Raw genomic sequence first — 16,999 nt, forward strand, 5'->3', positions numbered from 1 at the left:
ACACTTTCACATCTCCAAACTTACATAGTCAATTTATTATAAATTTGGTAATACAAATATTTTCCAAACCCACACCTCGTATCTCAATTTGTAGTCTCAAATTACTTCTCACCCCCAAAAAGAAAAGGAGTACTTGTGGTACCTTGAGACTAACAAATTTATTTGAAAGCTTATGCGCAAATAAATTTGTTAGTCTCTAAGGTGCCACAAGTACTCCTATTCTTTTTGCGGATACAGACTAACACAGCTGCTACTCTGAAACGTCTCACCCCCAGGATGCCCAATGGATATTAAATTGATGAATCACATTTTAATCCTGAATCACATTCATGAAAAATCCCTCATATACTGCTCCACAATTATTACACATAAAATCAGCTAACAATATAGGAATAAAAGCTGTATTATAAGAGATTTGGTCCTGTCTCATAGCACTCTCTTTTGGATGGACCCTGGCTTGCTCTTGTTGAGCCACCACTCTCCCTGGGGGAATTCTGCCTGGAATCGTCTCACCAAGTCTAGGAAAGTTAGTTTCCAGCAGGATCAGTTGTTATGGTTCCTTTTCTTTTAGTTCAAGTCTACTTGACAAACAAGATCAAAACTTCTCAGTCTCCCTTCTGTCCATTTCTGTTTCAGGGAACAGTTCTTCCCAGCAGTAGCTCCAGTCTCTGTCAGGTATTGCAGCTCCTCCTCTCCATTTCCTGCTCTTCCTTTTATGAGAATCAGCCAATTAAGCTGCAGATCTTTTACCAGGCACAGCCAGCAGTGCTAGTCAGCCACCCTCTGGCTTCTGACCTCAATCAAATGGTATCCCTTATACCTTCAAAGGTATGAATAGGCTTATTTACCATTTTAAAATGACTTAAAAGATACCACACTACAGTGGGGACAATATAGTGATAAATTAATTTCTGATAGAAAAGGTGACACAGGAAATACTGTATTACCTAACAATCCATAACGTAGATGTGCAAAATGATCAGGTAGCAGGGTCTTGTTTTTAATTTCCTTAACAAACTTGCAAGCTGTGTCTGGAGGGTCTCCAGTACCAGTAGTGGAAATAACAATAACAAGAGGGTCCTTTTCTGTTGCCAGATTATACTACAAAAAGAGTGGAAAAAAAGCAAATTAAAAAGTATAACCCAATACACATTTATAGTCAAGTCAAAGAGTTGATCCTGGCAGTGTTGTCTTTTACAATTGAATGGTCTCTTACTTTCCCCCCATCCCACATTTTTATGCTCTCTCTTCTCTTTTCTTCCTTATTTGCATGAGACCATAGTAAGCCTTCTAAATAATGAAGAGTTTATTTGGTGGATGCAACATTCTCTCACTTTGTATTACTTTTTTTTGCTTGTAACCTCTTGTTTATTAACCTATTCTAATATGTGAAACAGTCTGTATAGAAGAAGAAAAGAAAAAAAAGACTATCAGATCGCATGAACTCATGTCAGAAGTCTGAACTGCTTGGTCATCTCTTAACTCTATGATGTATGTATAATTAACCTAAAGAATGCCAGTGGTGTTACACAACAGACCAGTGTTCATTTCTTTTTTGTACAAGACGTAAACAGCACTGTCTTGCAGTATGGTTTTAAAAAAAAAAAACTGCACTCAGTAACTTTACCCCTCTCATCCTCTTTCATAATCTTTTTGTAAAGTGTGAAAGCAATACAGGGGTATCCATACTAATCCTGTGAAATAATGGCATCTGCACATTTAGGGTTAAATTTTCAAGAAGGCTTTAATCTCACACCTTATCATTTGTATGGCCAATCAATTAAGGGCAAAATTCTGAGCACATAATTACTTGCATATCCAGACTTACATGTGATGTTCTGAGAATGTGGCCCTTTACAGTATCTGCCACCTATCATTTGGAAAACACATCTTTTGCATATCTCCTTTTAAGTGATTGTTAAGTGTTATATGTTGCTTTCACAAGAACTATTTAACCAACTCTTTCATTTATTTACATGCATTTGAAATTCTCATGTGAAAACAATTCCACTTGTTTGATGAGTCAAGTTGTCCATAGCAAGAAAAACGTGGTTGCAGCTGCACTGTGAGCTTAGTGGCAAAAGCATATCAACTGTCAGTTTGATTAATCAGACATCTACACCATCTAAAGTATCCCTGCAGGGTAAGTTTGGAATCACATGAACAGACAGCAGTTCATGTGAAAAAGACGTTTTTAAACACGTTCCAAGTGCTTTTATTTAAACAAAATGCTTACGTTTAAATATTAAGGTTATGACAAGTTATAAATAACAGGTACGACACAGATGTACAGTATCTAGCTTAGGCTACTAGTTCCTAATTTAAGCATCTATAGTACAGACAATAGGAGGTCTTATCATAAAGGCAGTATTAGGTCTTAATTTAGAACTTAAGATTTTGTGGGACTTTTTTCATACCCATAATAATGTAAATTGCTAGGTCTTCCACCTCTTTCTCAAGGCACACAAAAACATTACTTGCACAGACCCAGTACCATTATATAATTCTAAAAATTTCTGAGTTACGAATGAAGGCAAGAAAACAAGATCTGTCAGGACATTTTATTTTGCAACTTTTCAAATAACTTGTTTTAGCTGTTTCCAATATAAATTGTAAAACTAAAATGTGAAATGTATTTCGGTACAGATGCTGTTTTACACCCGAACTCAACCCCTCAGATAAAGCCAGCTCTAATGTTTATAATATAGCTGTGCAGGAATAAACCCACAATTAGGACAATGCATCATCTTTTTCTTTGTATATATAGAATCAAAATAATGATGCTTAAAAAGAGTCTTCCACCAATCCACAGGCAAGGCTGGCAATGCTGGCATTCAGTCACATATAGCTCTACAGAACCACAAACCCTTGGGACATGCTCCGAGTAAGAGGGCTAGCATACCATACAGAAGAGTCAAGACCCTTCCATACATGTATGTGCATGAGACTTCAGCAATTATGGCATAAATCGCTCCCCTTTATTGCTTTCGGAACTATCCCTGTAGCAGGCCCATTCGAGTAACTAAGAGTATGTCTATACCGCAAAAAAGCACTGCAGCAGCAAGTCTCAGAACCTGGGTCTACGGACTCAGGCTCACGCTACAGCACTACAAATAGCCATGCAGATGTATTGGCTCAGGCTAGAGCTCAGGCTCCGAACCCCGAACCCCACCCTCCTAGCAAAGACTTCATAACCCGAGCTCCAGCCTGAGTTGGAATGTCTATGCAGCTATTTTATTGCCGTAGTGTGATCCCCACAAGCCTGAACATGTAGACCTTGGCACTGAGCGTTGTTTTTTTGTTGTTTTTTTTCCAGTGCAGATATACCATAAAAGCATCAGAGATGCCCTGGCAGCTTAGCTGTTGTTGATAGGTCATGGGCCACCCTCCAGCTGAGGTCACTCCTGAGTGACCAGTGCTAGGTCAAGACCTTCTCTCCCTGCACTCTCAGATGCTGGCTTCTGTGCTACCCTCTAAGTGCAAAGTCAGGAGGTAAAAAAGAGAAGAGGAGGCATGGGGCCTGCTCCATCCTTGTCTTAATGTGTGAGCATGTGCATGCACAGCTGCATGGAAGTGCTTATAGGAGATATTGGAAAATTGTTATGCCCCTTTCCCTACTGGCAAAATTAGTCTAACTCAGCCAGCCGTTAGTCCCTGACCTGACACAAGCACAACCACACAAGATGTGCAGATTGTAGAATTTTTCCCCCTCAGGCCTCCCATGTCAGACTTCACTCAAGGCCCCACAAAACCTAGGCGTAGCCCTGGTATATTTTTCCCTGATTTGTCCCAGCCAAATAGAAGGCCTCTCCATTCAGGTACAGCTGCTCCCTGGACAAGGAGTGAGGGAACCTGTAATTGAAGAGATCTGCAAAGCTATACAAATTGTCTTCTTCTCTTACCAAAATAAATAATAAACTTTAATCAACAAATTCTCACATCTGCGCAACATTTCATCTCAGCAGTAAATCACAGCTCAGTGCCAACTTTCCATGTCTGACAAAATAGACTTGTTCCAGTAGCAGGCCACCTCCAGCCAAACAGGCCTGGAGATGCCTCCACAGCAGTCTGTAGAGTGTGTGGAAGGAAGAGACAACTGCTCTGAAGTAGATTGGAGGCTCCCTCACCTTTTGGGCTTGCTTTATGTACTCTCCATAAGAATTGTTAATGTGTATAAAATACACAAGATGTGCTACTGTAAGTAATATTACACAATAAGTGCTCTTTCAGAAGTGTAAGCTCTGCTGACAAACAAGTAGTACTTCCCATAAAGATGGCCTGAGAACAGTAAATAGTTTACCTTTTTGTTCTCTGTTGCTCCTTTGATTACATGAAAATATCACCCATCCCTGATCTCCAGAATAGGTTTTGTTTTCTGCTTACTTATTTCCACAGGAATATCAGGAATGTCAGGTTTTATCTTTTCTGTTCTTGTTGGAGGACCCAGATGTGTGGATTTGGTCCTTTCACAACCTTTAACAGAGGGTGTGGGATTCCTGAGTTCTTAAAAACACATTGGTTTACAACTCCCTTTACTAGATAGGTGTAACAAAACAAACCCCCCAAAGAATTTTAATCATTCTGAATCAAAATCACAACCCCACTCTATCAGGTCTTTACTTCCTGGATCACGCGGATATCATGTGTCATCCTTAGCAACTGTAAATTCACTTATGTCAACAAAGCTAGACTGGATAACTTCAGTGGGGATTCTACATATCACAGAGATAAACCTGCATGGATCTGACTGCCGTATTGGGATCTATGTATATATAGAACCCAGCCTGTTCTTTGGGCATTGTCATAATACAAACAATAAATAAAACTAAAAAAAATGTTGTGCTTTTTTTTTTTTTTTTTTAATGATAGCGCCTCCCATCCACTAAGTACTGAATTAATTCCAGCAACTCATTTCTGCATGTCCAAGAATCATTTCAACAGGCCACTTTAATGCTAGTGTAGACACACACAGAGAAGAATATTCATATACTCATTTACTACTCTAAGCAAACCATTAACCATAAAAAGGATACATTTGCTACAAGGCTGGTGGAAGCCTCAGTTAGTACTGATCCAAACCACTGACATGGATGTTATGAAAATATAAATGTACGTGATATACTCTCTTCTCTATGCGTGCACATAGCTTCCATTACTGTTAATGGCTACTATAGGAGCACACAGAGGGAAATACATTTCTTAAAAGTCTATTTTCCAAACCAGCATAGAGTATCTCACCTTGTCAGACTCACTTATACAGTGAATATCAGCTTCAAATCCATGTGCATCTGCCTGCGTGCATATTTCCTCAGCTATGGCTTTTGCCTGTCCCTTCTGTGTTGCATAAAGCAGCAAAAACCTCCTCTTTATTTCACAGCACATTTTTAACTACACTGCAGAAAGGAAAAGGAAAGGCAGGTTTACTTCATACAAAGAAATCGAAGCCTGATCATTTATAGAAAAATAGATACCTGGTTTCTACATTAAAAATGCAGACCAAGGGGCCTAGACTAGAGGGAGTCCCATGCAGGTTGACCCCTATATGCCTACACAAAGATCCTTGCAGGATTGAGGCTTGAAGGACCAGTTGGTGACAGCAACACACCATATTAATGTGGGTTTTCATTGACTTTACTTGGAAACAAAGCAACAGAGCAATGATTCTCACAAAACTGAATGCTGCTATTTGTCACATGATCCCTTATTTCCCACAGAAAACTGGTGTATATTCTGACATATTTTTGTAGTTTGCATAAGAGGAATGGGTGGACACTCGGTGAAGCCAACAGCGTAAACATACAAACAAGTGCATTTTGTTACTTATTTTTAAAAAAATTAAGCTTTCCCAATGCAAGTAATTTCTGCTCTAGCCAGTGTAGGCCAAATCCTAAAGCCCTTATACACAGATCAAAGAGCTACTGAAGTCAACAGGTGTTTTCCAGGAATAATGACTTCATCGTTTGGCTCTGTACTTTATTATTATTATTCTTTACTCCATGAGTCAAAAACTAAGTATTTCTAATCTAATAACAGCACAAATATCAGTATGTTTTTCCTTAGAATGAGAATATATATTAAAGAAATCAAAGCAATCCCTCATATGAAATGTGATTCCCTCCCCAAATATACATTAGGTTTTGGGTTCTGGGTTTTTTGTTTTGTTTTTTTACAACCCACAGCATATATTTATGTTTTCTCCTTTAATAACAAAAAAGGAAGTTATTTTACACGAACTACTCTCTCAAGATTTTCTTTTATGTGCATGTCAAAATTTTAAAACACCTTTAGACAAGAGAAGGAAGATTACTGGAACTGGCAAGAAAAAATGACAACTGGCTTGTACCTTCTATATATATTGTAAATTAATCCTTTGTACATTAATCTTCTGTGTCACCATTTTGCTGCTGCTGTGAAACTCCAGTAAAAAAAAATCTCATGACTATAGTTACTGTGCTAACTGAACATGTATTAAAGTAAATGTTGTCTTTGAAAGAGTTTTTTCGTGTGCTCAAATCTGATTTCTCATCATTCTTGCATCTTCCCCCTGCACACCCACATGATCAATTACAGCAGACTCAATTTATGATTCACATGCTTTGATATAGTGGAGCCTGTGACAAAATGACAACTGCATTTTCCTCTCTTCCCCCTGGGAAACAGGATCTACACCAAGCACAGTCTGAGTACAAAGGAAAAGCACTGCATGTCTGGTGCTCTACTGATAAGACAGGACATTGCTCTCCACAGCTTTATTGCAGGTAATGCATGAGAGTAATCCTTTACTGCTTTAAGTAGTCCTATAAATTAGAGTGGCTGAACTAAGACATATCTGTTAGTTGTACAGTGCAAGTACCATGCCTCAATTCCCTTAAATGATGGGAAAAGTAACTACACAGAAAAAATAAATCTTTCATTGCATTTTGGTGTATTAAAATACTCCATTTTACATAAAATTTAATATTAATAATTATGAAGACCTCTTCAAAAAAAATCTGTCTGAATTTGCAATCTGTGAGAAATAAGTTTTACACACAAAACAAAGGTACAAATTTACCTTTTTTCCTATTCAACAGGAATTACATAGCGTATATCACCTGTGGAAGTATAACATTGTATAAGGGGACATGCTGGATACATTGTACATGAGAGGGCATGCCAAAACATGTTACAAAGTATCTGAGGGAGCACACGTAGGGACAGTTAGCTTTTGAATGGAGAAGCAATTTAGATAGAGCCAGCACGTCTAAGAAGCAGGCATCAGAATGGAAGGTGTGAAGGGCAATTAGTTAAGTTAACTGGAAGCTGTTAAAGGAGATTGTTAAGGGTGGCAGGTAATTGAAGATACGTGACTGGTCTCAGGGATCTTGAAGGGTGGGGACTAAAATCTTTTTCTTTTGTCTGTAACTTCTCTGTAACTTGTTCTCCAAAAAACTGTATAAATTAAAAGACACAAGCCCCACTCGGGGGGCTCACTTCTAAATGTATTAGCAGAGCAGCTTTGCTAATAAAACAGAGTGGTCTGATAAATTGTGAGTCTGAGTCAAACTTTGACAATTTGGAGGTTCCACCGAGATGGCAAGCGGCTTCACTGAGGCTGTGTGATCCCTGACTGCCTTGCAGGACGATCATGGCAGCCGGCGCCTGGACGCTTAGTCCAAGCGATCCTCCATGAGACAAAGGTACACAGCAGCAGCGCAGTCTACGCCATTGAACTTGTTGGTTCCCACTCTGTTTGGGTAGGGGTCTTTGGATCCAGCTTCTGGAATCAGACATCTCAGGTAATTATTATTTTTGTGCTTTAACCGGTTTGAGGACTGTCTTGTCTTTGTGTCTATCCGTCTTCCCCGTGGTGTGTGTGTGAATCTGGGAGCCATCCCTGTCCGGAGACTGGCTGACCCAGGGGTCCCCGTCCCCACGGTCTGAATAAGTGGAATCTGCACAGCTGCAGCCGCACCACACCTTGGGTATAACCCCCGGTGTGAAAGCAAGGGCAGTTGAGGCAGTAGCCCGTGGGCTCCTTTCTGTGTGTTGCACCGGGTACCGCTCTGCTGAGCCCGAATTTCCTTCTTGTGTGAATGCTGTGTGAAGTCCTCCTGGATGGATAATCAGAAGTCTAAGGTAGAACAGTTCCCTAAGGGAACTCCAGCTTATTTTATGTATTTTAGGAGGGGTCCAGACTCTTGTAGGTTTCTTGAAAAATGGTCCAAATTACAGTGGCCACTGTTAGGTTTTTGGGACAAGGATCGAGTGGACGCTTTAAAAAGCAAACTCGTCCTCCCAAAAACCAAATTGGAGAGAGGAGAAGTAGACTGCTTCATGCAGTGGTGGGAAGAGGCAAATTGTAGACGGACTGAGTCAAAACTCACCTCTCTTAAAAATTCTATCAAAAAACTAACAGTTCAATTGGATGCAGTCTCTCCCACCACTAGTCCGAGCGCCCCCCTTTGCCCAGTCCTGTGCAATGATCCGGATCAAACCCGACCCCCACTTCTTTTCCAGTGGTTCCTAACCCTGCTACAATACTAGCGTCTATTCCTCCAAATGCAACCCACTTTACTGTTGTAGATTTGTGCTCCGCTTTCTTCTCTGTCCCAGTATCTCTTTGCCTTCTCCTACAAGGGTCAGCAATATACATGGACTACCCTTCCCCAGGGATATACAGAGAGTCCATCCTATTTTTCCTCAAGCCCTAGCCAGGGATCTCGCTGATCTGGTTTTCCCATCAGGATCCACACTGATCCAATATGTGGACGACTTACTCCTGTGCTCCCCCTGTCTGCCTCAGAAACTGATTTACTAACACTTCTCACAGCTTTAGCAAACAAGGGTCATAAGGCTTCTAGCACAAAATTGCAGCTCTGCCAAACCTCTGTCACATACCTAGGCTTCCTTCTCTCCCAGGGCTCCCGTACACTCTCTCCAGCCCGGGTACAAGCCATCCTTAGCTTTTCCCAGCCTTGCTCTCCACGCCAGGTCAGAAAATTCTTAGGCTTGACAGGGTTCTGTAGGCAATGGATTCCCCAATATGCTTCTCTGGCTAAACCAGTCCAAGAACTCACTCGATCCTCTGTACCTAACCCCATGCCATGGCCACTTGAAGCAAATGCTGCTTTCATCTCCCTTAAGCAGAATTTAGCCTCTGCCCCGCCTTAGGGTTACCTAACTATGACAAGCCTTTTACCTTTTTCTGTCACGAACAATCTGCTTGTGCCCTCGGGGTTCTTACTCAGGAACACGGTGACAGAAATTGCCCGGTGGCTTATTTTTCTGCAACCTTGGACCCTGTAGCCCAGGGTTTACCTCCTTGCCTATGTAGCTGCTGCAGCGCGCCTGGTCGAGATGTCTGAGTCCCTTGTCCTCCGCTCTCCTCTCACTCTCATGGTTCCCCATTCTGTGGAAACTCTCCTTCTGCAACACAACACTGCTCACCTCTCCTCTGCTCGCCTCACTAGGTATGAACTTTTGCTGCTTTCAGCCTCACATATCACTATTAAGCGCTGCTCCCAGCTAAACCCTGCTACCCTCCTTCCTTTACCTAGTGATGGTGAACCCCATGACTGCCTTGCAACTGTCTCCGCTATCACTGTCCTGCGCCCCGACCTTTCAGATGTACCTCTCCCTAACTCTGACCTGGTATTATTCACTGATAGGTCCTGTTATAGAAATGACCAAGGCCACCTTCTTGCAGGGTACGCTGTGGTCTCTGTCTCTGAGACCACAGAAGCTGCGCCCTTACCCTCTGTGACCTCTGCCCAGGGGCTGAACTGATTGCTCTAACCTGTGCCTGCTTTCTAGCCGAGGGGCTCTCTGCCACTATTTTTACTGATTCTCGGTATGCCTTTGGGGTTGTGCATGACTTTGGCACCCTCTGGCAGGCTCGAGGTTTTCTTACCCCTACTGGTACCCCTATCAAGAATGGCCCCTACATTGCCGCCCTCCTGTATGCAGTTTTACTACCGTCTGCCTTGGCAATTGTTAAGTGTACTGGCCACTCAGCGGCAGACACCGAGGTGGCAAAAGGTAATGCACTTGCTGATGCTGCTGCAAAACATGCCGCCACTATAAAACCTTCACCAGAAGCGTTTCTTGGTCCCCTCTCTGTCTCTGTAATGCCACCATCCCTGTCTCATCTCGCTCAGCTCCAGGACTCTGCCCCAGAAACAGAGAAAGACTCCTGGAGTGCTTTGGGTTGCTCTTTGCATTCTGATTCCCTTTGGCGATCGCCCACCGGTACCTTTGTAGCCCCCCTCCTACATGGTGTTTCGCATGTCGGCAAGGAGGGGATGGTCTCTGCTATGAGTAAGGTGGGGTGGCGGGCTCCCCATTTCAGCTCCTTTGCAACCCACCACTGTGCCGCTTGTGTTACTTGTCAAAGCCACAATGTACGCAAATCTGTAAAAGTAACACAAGGGTTCCGGGGTTTGCCTCAAGCACCTTTCCTACACTGGCAACTTGATTTTGTACAAATGCCAAAGTGTCAGAAATATGAATTCATTTTAGTTATAATATGTCTGTTCTCGGGTTGGATTGAAGCCTTTCCCTGTCGCAAAGCTGATTCATTGTCCGTTGCAAAATGTCTGTTAAACCACATTATCCCTACCAAGGGAATTCCTGCCACTTTGTCTAGTGACCAGGAAACACATTTTACTGGAAAAATTGTTCAACATCTAAACCAGGTATTACATGTCACCCACCTGTTGCACTGCCCTTACCATCCACAGAGTGCAGGGGCAGTTGAAAGGCGAAATGGTGTGCTTAAAAATAAGCTGGCAAAAATCTGTAGTTCCACAGGGTTAAACTGGCCAGCTGCTTTACCACTGGCCCTTATGGAAATTCGGTCATCCCCATCCCAGAGACACAAATTGAGTCCATTTGAAATCATCATGGGATGCCCTATGCGAACAATGGCTACTATTACCCCAGCCCCAGACCTAAAGGTGCGAGCAGCTTGGCCGACGGAACCCACCTCTGCTGCCTGTCACACTCTTGAGCCTGGTGATTGGGTCTACCTGTGGCACCACCTTCAGAAGCACGCCTTGGAACCCCGGTGGAAGGGTCCATACCAGGTACTGCTCACCACCCAGACAGCAGTGAAATTATCCAGCATCGCTGCATGGATCCACGCCTCACAGTATAAGCCAGCACCACCTCAAGGGGACCAAGCACCTCTGCAAGACCACGCAGAACCAGCTTCAACCCCAGAAGACAAAGAGGAACAGCCTGCAATACCTTACAATCTGCGCTCTCGTAAGGGTTGCCAGAAGCAGAGGGTATGCAGACAGCAGGACCCAACAAACAAGAAGCAGTAGTGAGCCTAGTGCCTGCTGCCTGGTGGACGTAAAACCGTGACTGCGGTTCCCTCGAAAGGGGTTGTCGGAACCAGAAAGGGTCCTGCTTCCAACATGTGTCCTTTGAGAAGCTTAATCGTCAGCTACTGTGTCCTGAGGGTCTGGGGAATCCAGAGTGACAGTGACAATTCTTTCATCCAACAACAGGTGCAGATAGCCCAGATCCTGAATATTTCTAATTGCTGGGTCTGCAGCCACATCCCAGCTCACTCACAAGCTAGTATCCCCACCATGGCAATCCCTTTGAATTCCTCAGAGCTTACTGGAGAACCCTATCCACTTAAAAGGACATGGAAGGAAAATGACACTTGGGGGCTGGGAAAAACATATGTTCCTAAACTTATAAGTGTGGTGAAAGGAAAGGGCCACTGGTGCTGGGTGTGTAATGGGACAGGGCTGAATCTAGGGAGGAGCAGCTGTCTCCAATACATCGTGTCCCATGGTGTATGGGACTATTCAAACAAAGTTGGAGAATGGTGAACCGGGTATGGAAAGATAAACTTCCTCTCAACCTGGGATCAAACCAAAGATTCAATCTCTTGCTCCCCCTACAGCCTCCCTGAGAAAAACAGCACCATCTACAAATATCATGTGAATGCTACCTCTTCTCCCAGTGAAAATCATCCTGTGCCCTTTGGAGGATACTATTCCTCCTTCGTAAATTCTTACATGTCAAAGGGTTGCAATCAACCCTTCCCAGCTTTAATGGGACATCATTGGGTTTGTGGGGAAAATGCTTACACTGTGTTACCAGCAAATTGGTCAGGTATCTGTTATCCTGCTCAGCTTTTCCCACAATTCCGGGTGCTTCAATTCCTCCCACGAAATCGCCTCCGTAATTTCAGGTGAAAAAGGAGGGACTTGCCAGATGCTAAATGGTATGTGGATAGCATAAGCCCCCTAACTTGGGAAGAAGCTGTTGGCATTTCTTTATTCCCAGTAGGGGGGGTAATCCACCATGCAAAAAGGCTTTTAAGGTTACAAGCGGTGGTTGAGATCATGGCCAATGAAACAGGAGAGAGCTTAAAAGCTCTAGCCAAAGAAGGAGGAGCGGTCCGACAAGTGGCCCTCCAAAACCGTCAGGCATTAGATATATGCTGGCAGCCAAAGGAGGGACCTGTGCTCTAATTGGAACAGAATGCTGTGTATACATACCTGATAATACTAATGAGGTAATAAATCGTGCTAGCCATCTGAAGCAAATTGCATACCTTCCCCACGAAGAACCAAGTTCCTTGTGGAAATGGATAAGTAACTTATTCAATTTCTCTAGTCTGGGAAACTGGTTGTTTCAAGGAATCCTGACTATCCTATTTGGAATTCTAATAATCTTTGTGTGTTTTCAATTGATTTCTTGTTGTATCCAAAACTGCACAAGACACACCATCCATCAGGTTACCCCTAACCAGAGTGCTAATCTAATGTTGTTAAATGTCACCAGTGAAAGTAATGAAAAAGAACGATTGATGTATGGAATCCAGTAAGTCATTGGTCCTGGGCGTAGCCTTGACCAAAAGGGGGGATTGTGGAAGTATAACATTGTATAAGGGGACATGCTGGATACATTGTACATGAGAGGGCATGCCAAAACATGTTACAAAGTATCTGAGGGAGCACACGTAGGGACAGTTAGCTTTTGAATGGAGAAGCAATTTAGATAGAGCCAGCACGTCTAAGAAGCAGGCATCAGAATGGAAGGTGTGAAGGGCAATTAGTTAAGTTAACTGGAAGCTGTTAAAGGAGATTGTTAAGGGTGGCAGGTAATTGAAGATACGTGACTGGTCTCAGGGATCTTGAAGGGTGGGGACTAAAATCTTTTTCTTTTGTCTGTAACTTCTCTGTAACTTGTTCTCCAAAAAACTGTATAAATTAAAAGACACAAGCCCCACTCGGGGGGCTCACTTCTAAATGTATTAGCAGAGCAACTTTGCTAATAAAACAGAGTGGTCTGATAAATTGTGAGTCTGAGTCAAACATTGACACATGTATGTTAAAGATTGGATTCAGACTGCAAATCCAAATCCTGTACGTTAATCCTGATTGGCTTCCCCTCCCTCTGAACGAGGTGAAATTACATTTCAAGAGGCTAAGTGTCTGTTTCTTCTAAACTTTTACTTTTCACATCCTCGAAGAGAGAGACATCCAACTCCTTTGCCTGATGCCACAATGCAACCACATTTATGCTGAAATACAGATATTCTTCTACATTAGCTCATCTACTGGAACTAAAGGGTAACTGGCTAACAAGCTTTTTGAATCATTCTGAATGGAAAACACACCAATACTTAAGCTTTAGCAAGGTGGAAAGCGATTTGTATTCTAGGACCTCAGAATACAATATAAACATGGATCATCATCAGCATATCTCTCCATAGCTCCACAAATATAGAAACCTTCTGTGGGGCAAGACTTTCGCTTATCAGAGACTCCTCTGATCTCACTAGACCAGTGGCTCTCAACCTGCAGGCCGTATGCAGCCCAATTAGCACACAGCTACGGCCTAGCTGCATGCTAAAGGCCGCAGGGGCCAGCAGCGGGATCCGAGTTGCCAGGCTGTCTTGCCCTTGCACTGGGGTCTGGGGCTGCCCTCACCTGCAGCGGGGTCTGCTCCTGACCCGACTCTGTGGAGGGGTCCCTGGGTGGGGGCTGGGGCGCTGGGCATAGGCATGGGGGGTTGGGAGGGAAACTGTGGTTCTCAACCTTTGGCCCAGGTAACACATTTTAGGCCGCGTATGAAGCCCACAATGATGAATAGATTGAGAGCCACTGCACTAGATCTATCTGGCGAGAAGTGAATAGTTTAAAATATCAGATTAAATCCAGAAAAAAAGCCTCTGAAATAAAAATCCATATAAACAAAATACCAGCTGTACATAGTCCTCAACAAGCGGATGTTTGTGTCAACCTGATTTGTTTTGCAACTGATGGCAATGGACAGGGCTTGAACCACTTACTGGCAATAGGACTAAACCTATTACCGGAAACAGATGCAAAAGGTTAAGAGAGGGAGAGCCAGTGAAGTCTATGGGAGATGTCTTGATGAGAATTCCACCTCCTCAGGTACCAGAATTTCTACCAGAATGCTTTCCCTGGCCCTGCTCATAGGATCTGTCAGGATTCCTTCCCCACTCTGAATTCTAGGTTACAGATGTGGGGACCCGCATGAAAGACTCCCTAAGCTTATTTCTAACAGCTTAGGTTAAAAACTTCACCAAGGCAAAAAGTCTTTGCCCTTGGATTAGGTAGAACGCTGCCACCACCAAGTGATTTAACAAACAGTCAGGGAAAGGACCACTTGGAGTTCCTATTTTCCCCAAAATATCCCCCCAAACCCTTACGCCACCTTTCCTGGGGAGGCTTGAGAATAAACAAGATGAGCACAAACCAGCCTTGGATTTTTAAGATGCAAAAAACCCAATCAAATTCTTAAAAAACAGAACTTTATTAGAACAACAACAAAAAAAAAAAAAAGAGAACTCCTCTGTAAGATCAGAACAGAAGATAATCTTACAGGCAGTCAGATTCAAAACACAGAGAAACCCTCTAGGCAAAACCTTAAGTTACAAAAAACCACAAAAATAGGAATACACATTTCCTCCAGCACAGGGAATTTACATTACAAGCCAAAACAAAGAAACCCTAATGCATTTTCTAGCTAGCTTACTTACTAACTTTACAGGAGTTGGAGGGCTTGCATCCTTGATCTGTGTGACAGAGACAGACAAAAGCCTTTTCCCCCCCTCCAGATTTGAAAGTATCTTGTCCCCTCATTGGTCATTTTGGATCAGGTGCCAGCCAGGTTACCCGAGCTTCTTAACCCTTTACAGGTAAAAGGACTTTGCTTCTGGCCAGGAGGGCTTTTATAGCACTGTATACAGAAAGGTGGTTACCCTTCCCTTTATATTTATGACATCCATCTTTCTTCTCTGCCTAAAGCTAGTAAGTGGCTAAGTACAGTAGAGTTAAGAACACCAAAGTTACGAACCAACCAATCAACCACACACATCATCTGGAACCGGAATTACACAATCAGACAGCAACAGAGGCAAAAAAAAGCAAACAGTACAATACTGTGTTAAACGTAAACTACTAAAATAAAGGGAAAGTTTAAAAAAATATTTGACACGGTAAGGAAACTGTCCTTGTTTCATTTAAATTAAGATGGTTAAAACAACACTTTTATTCTGAATAGTAAAGTTTAAAACTGTATTAAGTCAACATTCAGTTGTAAACTTTTGAAAGAAGAACCATAACATTTTGTTCAGAGTTAAAAACATTTCAGAGTTATGACAAACCTCCATTCCCAAGGTGTTCGTAACTCTGAAGTTCTACAGTATGAAGCTTCACCACCTCTGGCTTTGAGAATGGAAGAAGAGCTTTCTCCCTCCACATCAAAGTCTGACTACTGTGGGAGCAGAGCTCTTTTCTACCCCTTCTTCAACCCATGATTTTTGGGCCACCATCCGCTTCCTTCTCCGTGAAGAGCTCCAGTGTTTGTCACAACATTCCTAAGCAGCACAAGAGCAAAACTGATAGATGACTGGTGCCTCCCCAAAATTTTCCCAAGCTCCACCAGCTCTCCCCTAGTAGCCAGGCCCTGGAGGCACTCCTAAATGCTGCCCAGTGCAGCACAGCAGCTGCCTTGGAGAGTGCCTGGCTGTGGCTGGGCTTGGCTTCCGGGACAGAGGCTGAGCAAGTCAGAGCCCCGCCCCGCTCGCCCCATCAGCACTCTTAGAGTTGGCTCTTGTCCCTGGAACCTGAGCCTGGGCAGGGAGCAGAGGCAGGAGCAGCCTGCTCCCTGCCTAGGCTTGACTTCTGAGGATGGGAGCCAACTCTGAGCATGCTGGAGGGGCGCGGGTGCTCTGGTTTGCTCAGCCACTGTCCCCAGAAGCTCAGCACGGGCGGGGGTAGCCTGCTGCTGCCAGTGCCAGGAGCTCTCCGAGTCAGCAACTGAACTGCACCAGTCAGCGTGGCTGGAAGAGGCTCTGGTCCCGCCTCTTACATTCTTGCCCCGCCCCTTCCTCTCCCCATCTGGGCAAGCTGCCGGAGGGGCACTTGGCCTTTTGTGCACCTCTCACAAGTCTCTTCTGAACAGGTCAAGGTACCTGTGTTAGTCTAGTAAAACTACATGCTATCTGAACAGGCTTACTTCAGTTATTTATCTTTGAATACTGCCAACTTTTTTTTTTTTTATTATTTAAAAACTACAAAAGGAGATTTTATCTGTCCTGAATTAGAAAAACACTGTTGGTCAGAAATATCCGAAGACCCTGCCACACAAAGAAGCTAACTGAAGCCTACATGATTCACATAAAACGACAGTGACTCACACACTGGTGAATATCGTGTACAGTGCAGGATATGTACCTGAACTGATACTATTTTCTGTACTCTTCTTCCTTTCCTGTACATACTCAAAAGGCAGTAGGTCAGTTCACTTAGGCTACAGGTTCCAAATGAAAGATAATAAAATTGAATAATACTGAAGTGTCATATTTTGACAAGAGCGCCACATCAATGCCTTTTAACCTGACCACATTCACATCTGTTGAGACTTACATGCCCCCAAATAAAGTCTTCTAAACAGTGAAAACAGCAAGACAGGGATTTGCTGACCCAAAGAGCCCCGCAATGCCCACTGGCATAAGGCC

At 43.2% G+C, this 16,999-nt stretch overlaps 1 protein-coding gene across 12 annotated transcripts in view; it reads right to left on the bottom strand.

Moving 5' to 3' along the window:
• Positions 1–16,999, bottom strand: part of MTRR (5-methyltetrahydrofolate-homocysteine methyltransferase reductase) — a 172,235-nt gene that overhangs the window by 153,549 nt on the left and 1,687 nt on the right. For 9 of the 12 annotated variants that reach the window (XR_012157387.2, XR_012157386.2, XR_013635360.1 and 6 more), the window contains exons 2-3: positions 5,239–5,393; positions 948–1,101 (exon numbers count right to left, since the gene is read on the bottom strand). The exons of 1 other annotated variant lie outside the window; for it this stretch is intronic. Coding sequence is in view for 7 of the 11 variants with exons in the window: in XM_073332389.2 (XP_073188490.2) it covers positions 948–1,101; positions 5,239–5,382 (298 nt within the window). In the remaining 4 variants the exon portion in view is untranslated. 2 more of the 12 variants (XM_073332382.2, XM_073332386.2) reach the window with 2 other exon arrangements.

This window comes from Lepidochelys kempii, chromosome 2 (genome assembly GCF_965140285.1).
Source record: "Lepidochelys kempii isolate rLepKem1 chromosome 2, rLepKem1.hap1, whole genome shotgun sequence".
NCBI lineage: Eukaryota > Metazoa > Chordata > Testudines > Cheloniidae > Lepidochelys > Lepidochelys kempii.